This window comes from Micromys minutus (genome assembly GCF_963924665.1).
Source record: "Micromys minutus genome assembly, chromosome: 17".
Taxonomy (NCBI): Eukaryota; Metazoa; Chordata; class Mammalia; order Rodentia; family Muridae; genus Micromys; species Micromys minutus.
The window spans coordinates 20,512,789-20,525,131 of NC_137952.1; the positions used below are offsets into that span (position 1 = coordinate 20,512,789).

General features: G+C 35.1%; 1 protein-coding gene across 1 annotated transcript in view; it reads left to right on the forward strand.

Moving 5' to 3' along the window:
* Positions 1–11,288, forward strand: part of KATNBL1 (katanin regulatory subunit B1 like 1) — a 36,264-nt gene extending 24,976 nt beyond the window's left edge. The window contains exons 2-10 of the mRNA XM_080931251.1: positions 2,576–2,691; positions 3,198–3,238; positions 4,523–4,802; positions 5,529–5,647; positions 6,254–6,304; positions 6,400–6,489; positions 7,015–7,104; positions 8,042–8,135; positions 10,224–11,288. Of these exons, the coding sequence (XP_080787377.1) occupies positions 2,590–2,691; positions 3,198–3,238; positions 4,523–4,802; positions 5,529–5,647; positions 6,254–6,304; positions 6,400–6,489; positions 7,015–7,104; positions 8,042–8,135; positions 10,224–10,256 (900 nt within the window). The 5' untranslated portion in view covers positions 2,576–2,589 and the 3' untranslated portion in view covers positions 10,257–11,288. The remainder of the gene's footprint in view (positions 1–2,575; positions 2,692–3,197; positions 3,239–4,522; positions 4,803–5,528; positions 5,648–6,253; positions 6,305–6,399; positions 6,490–7,014; positions 7,105–8,041; positions 8,136–10,223) is intronic.
* Positions 11,289–12,343: the final 1,055 nt, after the last annotated feature.

Here is a 12,343-nt window from a genome sequence, read left to right on the forward strand (position 1 = left end):
CTTAAATCTCATTTTTTTAAAATTTATTCTTTTGTTATGAGTACACTGTTGCTGTCCTTAGACACACCAGAAGAGGGCATCAGATCCCATTACAGATGGTGTGAGCCAACATGTGGCTGCTGGGAATTGAACTCAGGAATTTGAAAGAGCAGCTAGTGCTCTTGACCACTGAGCCATTTCTCCAGCCCCTTATCATTGGTTTCTAGTTAGTTTCTCCTTTTGTTTGAATGTTGGTTCCTTTAAGCCTGTCTTCTGATTCTTTTTATCATTTGCTTGTATGTTCTGGAAGATACCCTCAGAGTTGTCTTTCAACTTTTATTGAGGTTTAGTTTTGCTTTTGTTTTATTTTGTTTTTTAAGTTTTTATTGTGTTTGGGCGTTTTGCCTGCATGTATGTCTGTGCACCACAGGCATACAGTGCCCAGCAAGGCCAGAGGAGGGTGTCAGATTCCCTGTAACTGGAATTGCAGACCATGTGAGCTATCATGTGGTTGCTGGGAATTGAACCTAGCTAGGTTGTCTGAAAGAGCTGCCAGTGCTCTGAAGGGCGAAGCCATTTCTACATTCCCATCTATTTGAGTTTTTTGTTGTTGTTTTGAATTGTTTTTGGTGTTAATATAGCTTGTTTATGATTTCTAACGATAGTTTTATTGCTTTTTTTTTCTTTTTTGAGACTAGGTTTTACTTTATACCTGTGATTAGCATTAAACCTAACGAGATTTGTTTCTGCTCTCAGATATGGAATTACAGGCATGAGCTACCACTCAGTACAACTCAGACTCTGTGTGTGTGTGTGTGTGTGTGTGTGTAAGCAACTTACAGGAACTTCTTTGGTTACTTTGGCTGTCATTGTATCTGTCCTTTAAAGGGATGTGTATGTGTGCCCACAGTTTTGTATGTATGTATGATTTACTGTCAGAGTTCCCAAAGAAACCTCTTTTGCACTCCCATTGGAGTACATGAGCTTCATTGTAAGCCTTTATAAGTCAGGTGGAAGAAAAAAGATAAAGGGATTTGAAATTTAGTATGTAAAAACTTGGGTTTACACTTTTTATAGAATAAAATTGTTGTCCTGGCATGTATTTGTAACCCTGACAGTCAGGCGGCCCAGGGAGGAGGATCAGGAATATGAAGCCAGTCTGAGCTACAAAGTAAAACTTTTTCTCAAAAACAAGCAAGCAAATAACAAAAACCACTGTGGCCTTTACTTGGAATGGGGAAGGGATTTTTATCAACCTAAGTGCCTTAAATGGCTATTCAGTCAGTGTGTTTAGGGTTTGGGGGGTGGGTTACCTTTATTCTGACTTCTTGATGCCCTCAATAGTGCCAGTTTCTCAACCTTTGGGCATTCTGCTTCTCCTGTTAATTTGCTGATTTAGAATTTTAATGTGTCAAATTGAAATAAAGAATTTGTGTGTTACACCGAAAAGACTGTTAGTTACCACTTTGACTTTGCAGTTTCTAAATTGTTGCCCTTCTCTCCTCTCCCCCCTCCCCCACCCACTCTCTTTTCTTCATAATGGTAATATTATGTCTTTACAAACCTTTTCTCATTTTAATGATGTTTCAAAAGGACAGAAGTAACTGAACTTGTTTAGTTCACTGCTTTTTTTAATTTTTTTAATAGACAGGGTCTCTTTGTAGTACTGGCTGTCCTAGAACTTGATCTGTAAACCAGGCTGGCCTTGAACTCAGAAAGTCACCTGCCTTTGCTCTTGAGTGCTAAGATTAAATCATGCATCATCACTGCCTGGCTAGTCACTCTAACTGTAGGTATTCTTTCTTTTTTAAAATAAGGCTTATATTGTGGAGTCCCTTTGATCTAGCATCTGTGGTTTGTCTGGCCTTGTTTCTCGCTCTATAGCAGAATAGTCTCCAGATTAAACTTTAGCCCAAGAGAAGTTGAAGAGCCTTTATTTCCTGGGATATTATATGTTATGCTTTTTCTTTTCTTTTCTTTTTTATTTAAACAACTTTATTTCTAAAAAAAAAGAGATAAATGTACAGATTTTTAAAAGCATTTTGCATAAAACTATGACTATTGTCATTTTCTTAAATTGAAATTTTTAAAATGATTGTATTTATTGAAATATGTTGTGCTTTTTGTGTTTCAGATTTTAGAAATATTTAAAACAAGGTTTATATTTGTATTTCTAGAGTTTAGGAGGCAATGGCAAAGTTGGAACATTGAGTTTCAAGTGAACGTGTACTACTGTCTCAGGAAAACAGTAATCTGCATATTTTACAGATTTATTATACATACACATAAACACCTGCAGTATGTTTTTTTTTAACTGTTAAGCCTCATTTGCACAGCACAGAGCTGTTAATATGTGTGCATGTACATGCTATAAAAGATTGGATTCGAGCTAGAGAGATGGCTCAGTGGTTAAGAGCACTGACTACTCTTCCAGACGTCCTGAGTTCAAATCCCAGCAACCACATGGTGGCTCATATCCAACTCTAATGAGATCTGATGCCTGACAGTATATATAATAGATAAATAAATCGTTAAAAAGAAAAAAAGATTGGATTCTTTGGCTCTTTAATTTTTCTATTATTTTTATTTTGTTTAGGCACTTAAGAGATTATGGCATTTGATACTCACCATGTTAAAAAACGGAACTCCTCTAATAGTATTGATCTTCCTAGAAAGAGGATCTCTAATTTCACCTGTAAGAACATGAAGGAGGTAAGTATGATAGTTTTGATTATCAGATCTGTTTAATTTCTTAGGTTAAATGGAATTAATGAAGCATGCCTGTATATATTCCTGAAGTTATAAGAAAATTTGGTAAATATACTATTTCTATAAATTGTGATATAAATGTTTTAGTTGACAAGGAATTTGGAGATGCATTTTGTTCATTGAAAGGTTTATTAACAGTGAAATATTTTTTAAACCAAATTAAATTCAAACTGACTTATTATAAGCACCTTTATATGACTGGTATTGTTGGAAGAAATAGAAAGAGAGAGAGAGAGAGAGAGAGAGAGAGAGAGAGAGATGATATGTTGGCAAACATACCAAAATATAATATTGTACCTAGTGGTTGAAAACGTGGTATTATGACAAAGAAAATATTGACCCAGAAAAATACCTATTGAGTTTTAAACTGCATTATCAACATCAGTCATAAAGTTTACATAACTGTATAAAAAGCTGAATATGATACCACTGTTTACTTTGGTTTTCAGGTTAAGAAATCTCCAAAACAGTTGGCTGCTTACATAAGTAGGTAAGAGCTTCTTTAAAATTTGTAGGAAAATATTGAAGATAATTAAAGATCAAGACATAAAACAAGTAAATACTCTTTTTATTGTAATGATAGTTAACTTGTTACCAAACAGTTCTCTGTGCTGGGCTCTGCACTAATGCATCAGCATCATCTGTCTATTCCTTACATTGATGCCATTATTCCTAAACAGTGACCAGAATACTAACAGAGAAAATATGTGATTTTCTCAGGATCAAATAGCTAGAAAGTCGTATAAACGGCATGCACTTCCAGACTTACCAAGCTCTAAAAGCAGCTTTCTAAACCATGTGTATCCAAGGTGTGGCCTGTGGTCCTGGAGCCCAACAGGGAGTTTTTGAAGTCCTTATTCACCTTGTCCATTTCTACTTTTACCAGTGTACAGTATGAGCTGTTCAGAAATAGCATGATTTAAATAACAGACAGAGACAGAAATGAGAGTGCAGCTGTCTTTTGTTAAAGTGAGAATTAAAAATTGTGATAAAAATGTGAAATAGCTATTTCTATGGTCTTTCTGTTTGTTCAGAAGAATGTGCTTCTTTTGGTAAACTAGCCTATGATAATATGTTTCCTAGCTTCCCAGTACTGTGACTTTGTATAAGGAGGACATGTTTTGAGGCCATTGTGGTAGTGCATGCCTAGATTCCTAGCACTTGGGAAGCTGAGACAGCAGAATTGTTAATGAAAGCTTGACCTGAGGCACAGGGTGAGAGACCCTGTTTTGGGAAAAACATTTCATTTGGCTCATGGTTTCAGAACTTTAGTCTGCCTTGTTGCCTTTGGGTCTGTGATGAGGCAGTCCACTGTGGAGAGAAAACTGCTTCTCTATGGTGGTAAGGAAGCAAAAAGTAAAAATAATAATTCCCAAAGCTTCTGGAAACTTGTACTCTATAAGATTTTGTTTCTTGTATTTATATATTATTATATATAATTAAAATTAAATATGCTCCAGCTTAAAATAAATCAATTTAAAATATTCAAATGTGAATATTTTTCACTTACTAAAAAAGTGTTAGTTGTTTAGAAAAAGTTTAGATGTCTGAAAAGTGTTCCTATTTTTCTGTTCCCATAGCCTTTAATATTTCATTTTAAAACACAGAAGCTATAATGTCTCTTTTATGTTTTTATTGCCTTCCAGATAATTTATAACTTTTATTTTTCTATTCAAATTAAGAGTTGACGTTTAAAAATTATTTTCTTCTATTTTTAGTGGATTACAATTGCAAAATGTAGCTGTTTAAATTTTCATTTAAAATCTTTCTACAGAACAGTTGGACAAGCAGTGAAAAGCCCAGATAAACTGTGCAAGGTGCTCTACCACAGAAAGTTAGTTCGTCGTTCCTTCCCAAGTCCTTGTTACAGAATTAAGCGGTCCCCTAAAAGTGGGGGCTGTGACATGGCAAATAAAGAAAATGAACTGGCTTGTGCAGGCCACCTACCTGAAAATTTACGCCACGACAGTCGGACATTTGTCATTAACACCAGTGATTCTGCGTCTTCACAGACAGAAAATCCATCATCAAAATATAGTGGTTTTTTTTCAGAGGTAAGTCTGTTTTAGCTTAACTTTATTCTTATTGTGCTACTAGATTGCTTTGTTTTGGTTTTGATTTCCTTTTTTCCCCCTTATGTTATTCTATTAGCAGATAGCTACTCATCGAATACATATGTATTTGAATTGTGTTAACTGCCTAAGACAGTTAGTTGTACAGATGAACCCATCTCTAACAGCGTCTGAAATAGAATGAAATGCCTGATAGATGGTGGTAGACAGCCAAACTGACCAGCTGGCAAGGAGAAATTTAAAGGACGAGGGGAAAGAGACATTTTACCTTCAAAAGTAGATCATTGAAACCTGTTATCTAGTTGGTTTCGTCGGGTTCTTAGAACTGCCCATTGGGGACTTGATTCAGCAAACCTGCTTCTCAGTCTTTCTCCTGTGAAATTAGCCCTAAGGGAAAGTGACTGTACAAATGTATGCATTTACACATGGTGCTCACAGAAACAGTTTTAATAGAAAAACCAATAATCTAAATGAATGGTGATATATAGACTAAAACTTTGCTAGTTTTTTTGTTGTTATTAAATGAAGTCCATGGATTCATATGTTCATGTATAGGCCAAAAGGTGTTTTTTTTTTCTAAATAAAACTTTATTCCTTTTTGAGGGCCAGTATAAAGAGTTACCTTTGCATAATTTAAGACTGTGTCTACAGACTGTACTCAAAAAAAGTCTGTGTCACGTTTCAGTGATCTTTCTGTATTCCTTTCAGGTTTCTCAGGACCATGAGACAATGGCCCAAGTTCTATTCAGCAGGAATTTGAGATTGAATGTAGCTTTGACTTTCTGGAGAAAGAGAAGTATAAGTGAGCTTGTAGCTTATTTAGTGAGGTAAGTGTGAGCTTTTTGTTTCTGTTTAACATGAGTAATTTTTAATGAGATATGAAAAGTGACCTTTAAGAAAGTTGTTATTGGCTAAAATTTAAATTACATTCATCACCAATTTAAGTATAATAAGGATACAGAGAACTTTTATTAAATTAAACAAAGCTGTCAGTTTTTCTGGTTACGATTTTTTTCTTATCTGTAAAACTAAATGTGGAAAACCTACCATTTGAAAAAAATCTCCTTTGGGAATTTTAAGCATCACCCTCCTCATCGTAATTAAGTCTCTGAAATACCACCTTACTGATGCCTTCTCTGTGCCTCATTGAGTGCCTTCTTTAAAAAGATGTGCTTCATCCTTTCCTGTGTCTTTTTCTGTCCTGCTCTGTGTATTGTATGTGAATCTCTGATTGACTGCTGCCTCCTACACCCACACAGGCACCGGAAAGCAAGCCCTGTCTCTGTTCTTCCCTTTATATCCTCAGCACTTGATAAATACGGAAGCTATTTGTTAAATATCAAATGCCTCAAAAGGACGATGAAGGTTGTAATGTGAATGTAGGTAAGGACCTTGGCTCTGACACTCTAAGCAATGGAATCTTGTATTCGCAGGATAGAAGACCTTGGAGTTGTGGTAGATTGCCTTCCTGTTCTAACCAACAGGTAAAAACAGTAATTTTTTTTTCCAGGAAAAAAAAACCTTCAAAGAAGAACACATTTTAATCAATTCATATTTCATAACTTAGAATTTCTTTTAGTTTACAGGAAGAAAAACAATATATCTCACTTGGCTGCTGTGTAGACTTACTTCCTCTAGTAAAGTCTTTACTTCAAAGCAGATTTGAAGAGTAAGTGCTGATCTAAATCTCAGCTTCCTTTTTCTCTCTCGGCATTCTTGATTTTTGTGTTTTGTGAATACATGGTAGGAAAGTGGGTTCCTTTACATTTGGGAGATATGATACCGGTTTTGTGTTGTTGTTGGTTATTTTACAGCATCTTAACTACATTTTCTTTATTATGACAGTGGGCTGAGGGAACAACTTCTAGAAGTTGGTTCTCCTTCCATCATGTGAATTTCAGATTTGGGGTCAAATTCATTTACCCACTGAGCCATTTTCTCCAGCCTTAATTCTGTTTCCAAAGAGTTTATAGTGTGATTAGGAAAGGAATATAAACACTAAAGAAAAATTACAAAAGGATCTAAGAACAGCTATGTGATTTCTATGGCTTTGTGACGTAGATCATGAAAGTAGTAAAATATATTTTTTCTAAGGGGAGTGACTGGTGTATACCTGTAGGGACTTTGGGGGCTACCATCATTGTTATAGGCTTATATGAAAATACTTAAATTTTCTCACAATATTTTATTTCAGATATGTAATTGTTGGCTTAAACTGGCTTCAAGCAGTAATAAAAAGGTGGTGGTCAGAACTCTCATCTAAATCAGAAATTATAAGTGATGGGTAAGTAAAGCTTTAAAGATAATTTGTGCTGAAATCTCTATGAAAAGTAATTAAAGTAGTGTGTTTATCCTGTTATCATCATTGTATAATTTTATTTTCTTCATTTTCAAAGAAATATTAAACTGAGGTAGTTTTTAATTTATGAAAAACCATGCAGGGTTTCCTAATTCCTTATATCTCTTCTGCCAGAACCTTAACTTTTATTTCGTGTTTGTTTTGTTTTGTGATGCTCTCACTGTGTGTCTCCACGCACAACATCCTCAGTGCTGGTGTAAGACAGCACACCTATCTCAGCCTTTCCCTCATGAGGGGTAACAACACAGCAGTGGCGTAACCTTCACAAGCACTGTACCAGTAAAAGTAAGGTAGAAGAAAGGAGCTGCTCTTGGTGCAGTAAGGAATGGAAATATACTGACAGGTCTCTGAAAATGTTTACAATTAGCATGATTTGACTATTGCCTTAGTTTGAAAATTATGAAGATTTTCCCAAATGAACTGAACTCAAGCCAGGAACGGTGGAACACACCTATAATTCCAGCACTAGGAAGGCCAAGGTAGGAAGAACATAAATTTGAGGCTAGCCTAAGCTGCATAGCAAACTCTGTATTTTTTTTTTTTTTAGGAACAAATGAACAAAAAGTCAGATGGTGTTGAAAACAACACAGTCTCTCCCCCTAACTCCATAAATTCTGTAGACACAATGGAATTTTCCACTCCATACCTGAGAAAGTTGTCCACTTGCTGCAAATGCCTGCTTGCTGTCTCATCTACTTTGACACCTAAATACCTATGAATTTCTGTCTGGCATGGCATATACTATTTTAAGAAGTTGCTTGACTTTAGTGTATGTTTTTTCTACTGATATAAATAAATTAAAAGCAATTTTGTATCTTAATATTTGCTTTTTTGTTTTTTTTTTCTTTTTCCCCCCTCTCAGAAATATTAAGATTTTAAAGCAACAGTTGAATGGATTATGGGAACAGGAAAACCATCTTACTTTGGTTCCAGGATATACTGGTAATATAGCTAAGGTAATCTATATCTGTAATTTAAAAGTTATACATGAATTTAATATTGATCTGTATTGATATGCTATCAGGAAAAAGGCATGTTAGTATTTAGGATTTTATATTTAAACTCCTAGAGGACATTGATAGTTAAAATTGCAGAAAGAATTGGTGGTAAGAAGTATTTCCACCCTATAGCTGGGCATTTGCTGTCATGAGTAGTTATTTGCCATGAAATAAATATGTATAGATTAAGGAAATATTTGTCACTGGCTCATGAAATTTTCTTGGATATCTATGTAAAAAGAAACAGATGAGCTTGGTCATTAAGTATATTGCTGTATGTGATTGTACATACATTTCCTCACCCCTACCCCATCCCCTTTTCTTCCTCGTACCTAACCTCCTTGTTTGTCTTTTGCTGAGACAGTTTTACTGTGTGGCCCTGGCTGGCCTGGAACTTGCTATGTAAGCTAAGCTAGCCTCAAACTCAGAAATCTGCCTGCCTCTGCCTCCCAAGTGCTGGGATTAAAAGTATCATCATACCTGGCAAGAATTCTTTTTCGATTCACTGCTTATACTCTGATTATTGACACAATGAGTTTTTCTTTAATGTTTTATATTATGGTCACACTTTGTTCAAATTCATCATCTCTAATCCTTCAGAATCTTTAATGATTAAAGTCTTATAAACAGCTCTATTTTTCTGAAGTTGTTTGTTGCTTATGGTTCTAAAGTGTACATAACACATTACTGGGAAGACTTTAGTAGAGCTGGAAACATTGTTTGCCTGTACAGTTAGAGCTATCCTTAACTCATCGTGAAGCCCGTACTGAGACCACCATCCTCTTGCCTCCGCTCCCAAGTGCCAGGATAAGAGGAGTGTGCTGCCTGACTGGTTAACTTAAATTCTCTCTTCACTAAAAAATAAAAGCTGTCTTATAAACATAGCCTTATGATACCATGGTAATCATGAAAATTGTCAAGAAATTAAAGTTTCAATGTAAAGGCATTACATGATACCAGCCCCAAATATATTACTTTAAAAATAAATGTTTTCTGAGAGCAATGAGCAGGATGTAAAAGTGATTAAGGAAAAAAAAACATTGAAAGCTATACATTTTCATTAAAAGAAAATACTTTCTTTGACCCATTCATATGTATAATGCATTCTAGCCAGCCTCCTCTCCCAAGTCCCCATTCCATTTCATATCTTTTTGGGTTTTGTTTCTTGAGACATGGTTTCTCTGAATAGACTTGGCTGTATAGTCTGTAGATTAGACTGGCCTTGAACTCACAAAGATCTGCCTGTCTCTGCCTCCCAAGTGCTGGGATTAAAGGCAGATGCCACCACTGCCCAGCTTACTTTTATATCTTCTTGCCTTGCTTTGTTTTTGTTTTATGAGCTGTCCACTGGGGCATGAGTAAGTGGCTGTGGCACTAAAAACAATGGCTTCCTCTCCCGCAGCAGTCCTTGACTGCTCCACTGCACCATTTTCCCCAGGTGAAAAATCCAAGTAGATGGTTATAGGGTAGGGAGTGGGTCTGGAGAGGAGAACTCAAGGTCTCTTTCTAGTACACACATTACAATCCAAAGCTTTCTGTAACTTCAGTTCCAAGAGAGGCAGTGTCTTCTAGCACATACATGTAAGCAGACAAACATTGACACACATAAAATAAAAATAAATTATTTTTAAAAATAAGACAAAATTGTCAAATTACACTTTGGACTTTGGTTTATGTAACACTTACAGAACATGTTCAACAAGCAGGGCTGTTGAAGCACAGGAGCCAAGACATTCACTTAGTTTTTCTCTACATTACTGAACTTGTACTGTGTGCCAGAACCTGTGATAAACAGATACATTTGAAATTTTAAATAAGACTTCTTCCTTTTTTTAAAGGTTTAAAAGGGAACTAGGGCAAATTAAGAAACAAGCAGAAAAGAAGGAATGTTGTGTGCATTTGTATTTGCTTAACTAATTGATGTTTGTAAGAAACAAATGCAGAAAATAAGGCAGGTTTTGTGTGTGTGTGTGTGTGTGTGTGTGTGTGTGTGTGTGTGTTTGTATTTGCTTTATGAACTAATGGAATGTTTCTTTCATCTTTAAGGACGTAGATGCTTATTTATTACAGCTGCATTGAGAGATTTCATCTTCTAAAGAGTATTTGGTTATTCAGACAGCGCTGGATTATATGATTTCCAAAAGTAGGTCTCTCCTGAGATCCAAGAACTGTGGAAAAAAAATAATAAAATCATTTTTTTCTTTTAAAAAGCGACATAATTAAACCACTAATGAAATCCTAACAATCTACTTCACATTGAAGTGGAAATATCTATCCAGAAGGAGCAGCTTCAACTTCAATGAGGTGAAAGTGCACTATGAAGACTGTTGGCCTTTGCTGCATGCAGACTGTATATGGCCGTTTGGTAACGTTGTTTAAGAACTACTGGGTCTTAGCTCAGTACTGCATAAGAATATGACTGTAGTATGCAACAGTAAGACAGGACTTGTTACCAGGAACTGTAAAGACCAATCATTAAATTTTTATTGTGTTTTATGAAGAAACACCTAAATGTGTGCAGCTATTTTCTTCTGTTGAAAAGACTTCGAAAGTTTAAAACATCATAGTAAGTAATATTAAAATTTTTTGTCCACACTGATACTGCGTACAAATGCCTTAATTATTGATAAGCCAATATGTTATAATACCTATATCTCTTTTTTAAAAATTTAAAAGTAACCATGCTTCTGGCATGATAAAATCATGGAATTAAATCAGGGGTTTACATTCATGTAGAATGTTGTTGAAATGTATTTGACACCATTTTTTTAAACTTGAGAAATTTTTAGCATCTCTGATTTTTTTTTGCCAGAATCTTCATGTTATGTTTGTATGTATGTGATATTCTTATATAAAGTAAAAAGGTGAATATGTATTTGTATGAATGTTTAACTGGAAATGTCCATGGAGTTGGCTAATTTATATTCACTTGTTATTGTACATAGAGTTCTAATATTTTTCATTTCTGTAACATTTAAACTTTCTTTGAGTAAATTTACTAAATATTTCTATTTTTGCTTTTTTAATTCTAATTTTATATGAAATCTAATTAATTCCTTGTCACTAAATGTGTTCTAAGAAGTTGAATACAATGTTTCAGAATTGTTTACAGTTAGTGCTCACCTTGTACTTTAAGTTCCACCACAGTGCATCACTACCTCCTCTAATGGTTAGTATGAAATCCCAGCAAACTATATGCAAGCGCTTTTGTGTTTTGTGGTTTTAATATGACCTTTGAAACATCAGTGCACTCAGTTCTGGAATGTCTTACCAGTTTGAATCATACCTGTCTTAGATGGAAGTGCACTTGAATACCACTCCTGCTGGCCCATTCACCATCTTTCTTTAATAAGGCTTGCAAGCTTCCAGAAAATTGACTTCCTCTTCCTATTCCAATGTACATTTTGAACTTAAACAGTGACTACTGAGAAGCCCTCCCCACTGTGGAAATGTGTAAAGTGTTACTTTTCACTGAGCTCTGTTCTGTATAGCTATTATTCCAGGGATCTGTGTACATCTCAGAATGGATATCAGTTGTAGGAACTGACTATTAAGTCCTCGGATTAGAGTCATTCCAGATGACTGCAGTTTTGTGAGTGAGGGGTGATGTATGTAAGAAGTCATTTTTCAGGGTGTGGGGATTTTGTAAACCTCCATCATCCTGAAACCTTAACATGAGAACTACAGCCTTCCTTCCATCTTAGTCCTTTAGTTTTCCCTGTCTATTGAACCATTGGGCAGGCTAATGTGGTTTGGTTGGAGTGTGATGCTAATTAGACTAAGGATTTGAGTCTGATCCTGTTAAATTCATTAACTTCTCACATGCACAAAGAAATTCCATGGTTTCTGATTGCACATTCCCTTTCATATCCACTTAATAAATTCAGTTTGTGATCACAAAGAATGTGGCGTTCATAGTTTACTTCTTAAAGATAAATAGAATGATTGATTTGAATGATAGTGTAGATTTCTGGATTTGAAGAGAAAAGATTCAAAATAAGACCTTGTAATTTTGGATAACATAGCTTGTAATTTTTTAATTGCACAGTATCAAAGAATATGGATCAGATCATTGACGAAAACAGTTTCTTTAAAAAAAAGTTTAGGTAAATGAAGTATCAATAAAAATTAAGTACAGTAAGAAGCAGTACTATTGTTTTAACAGA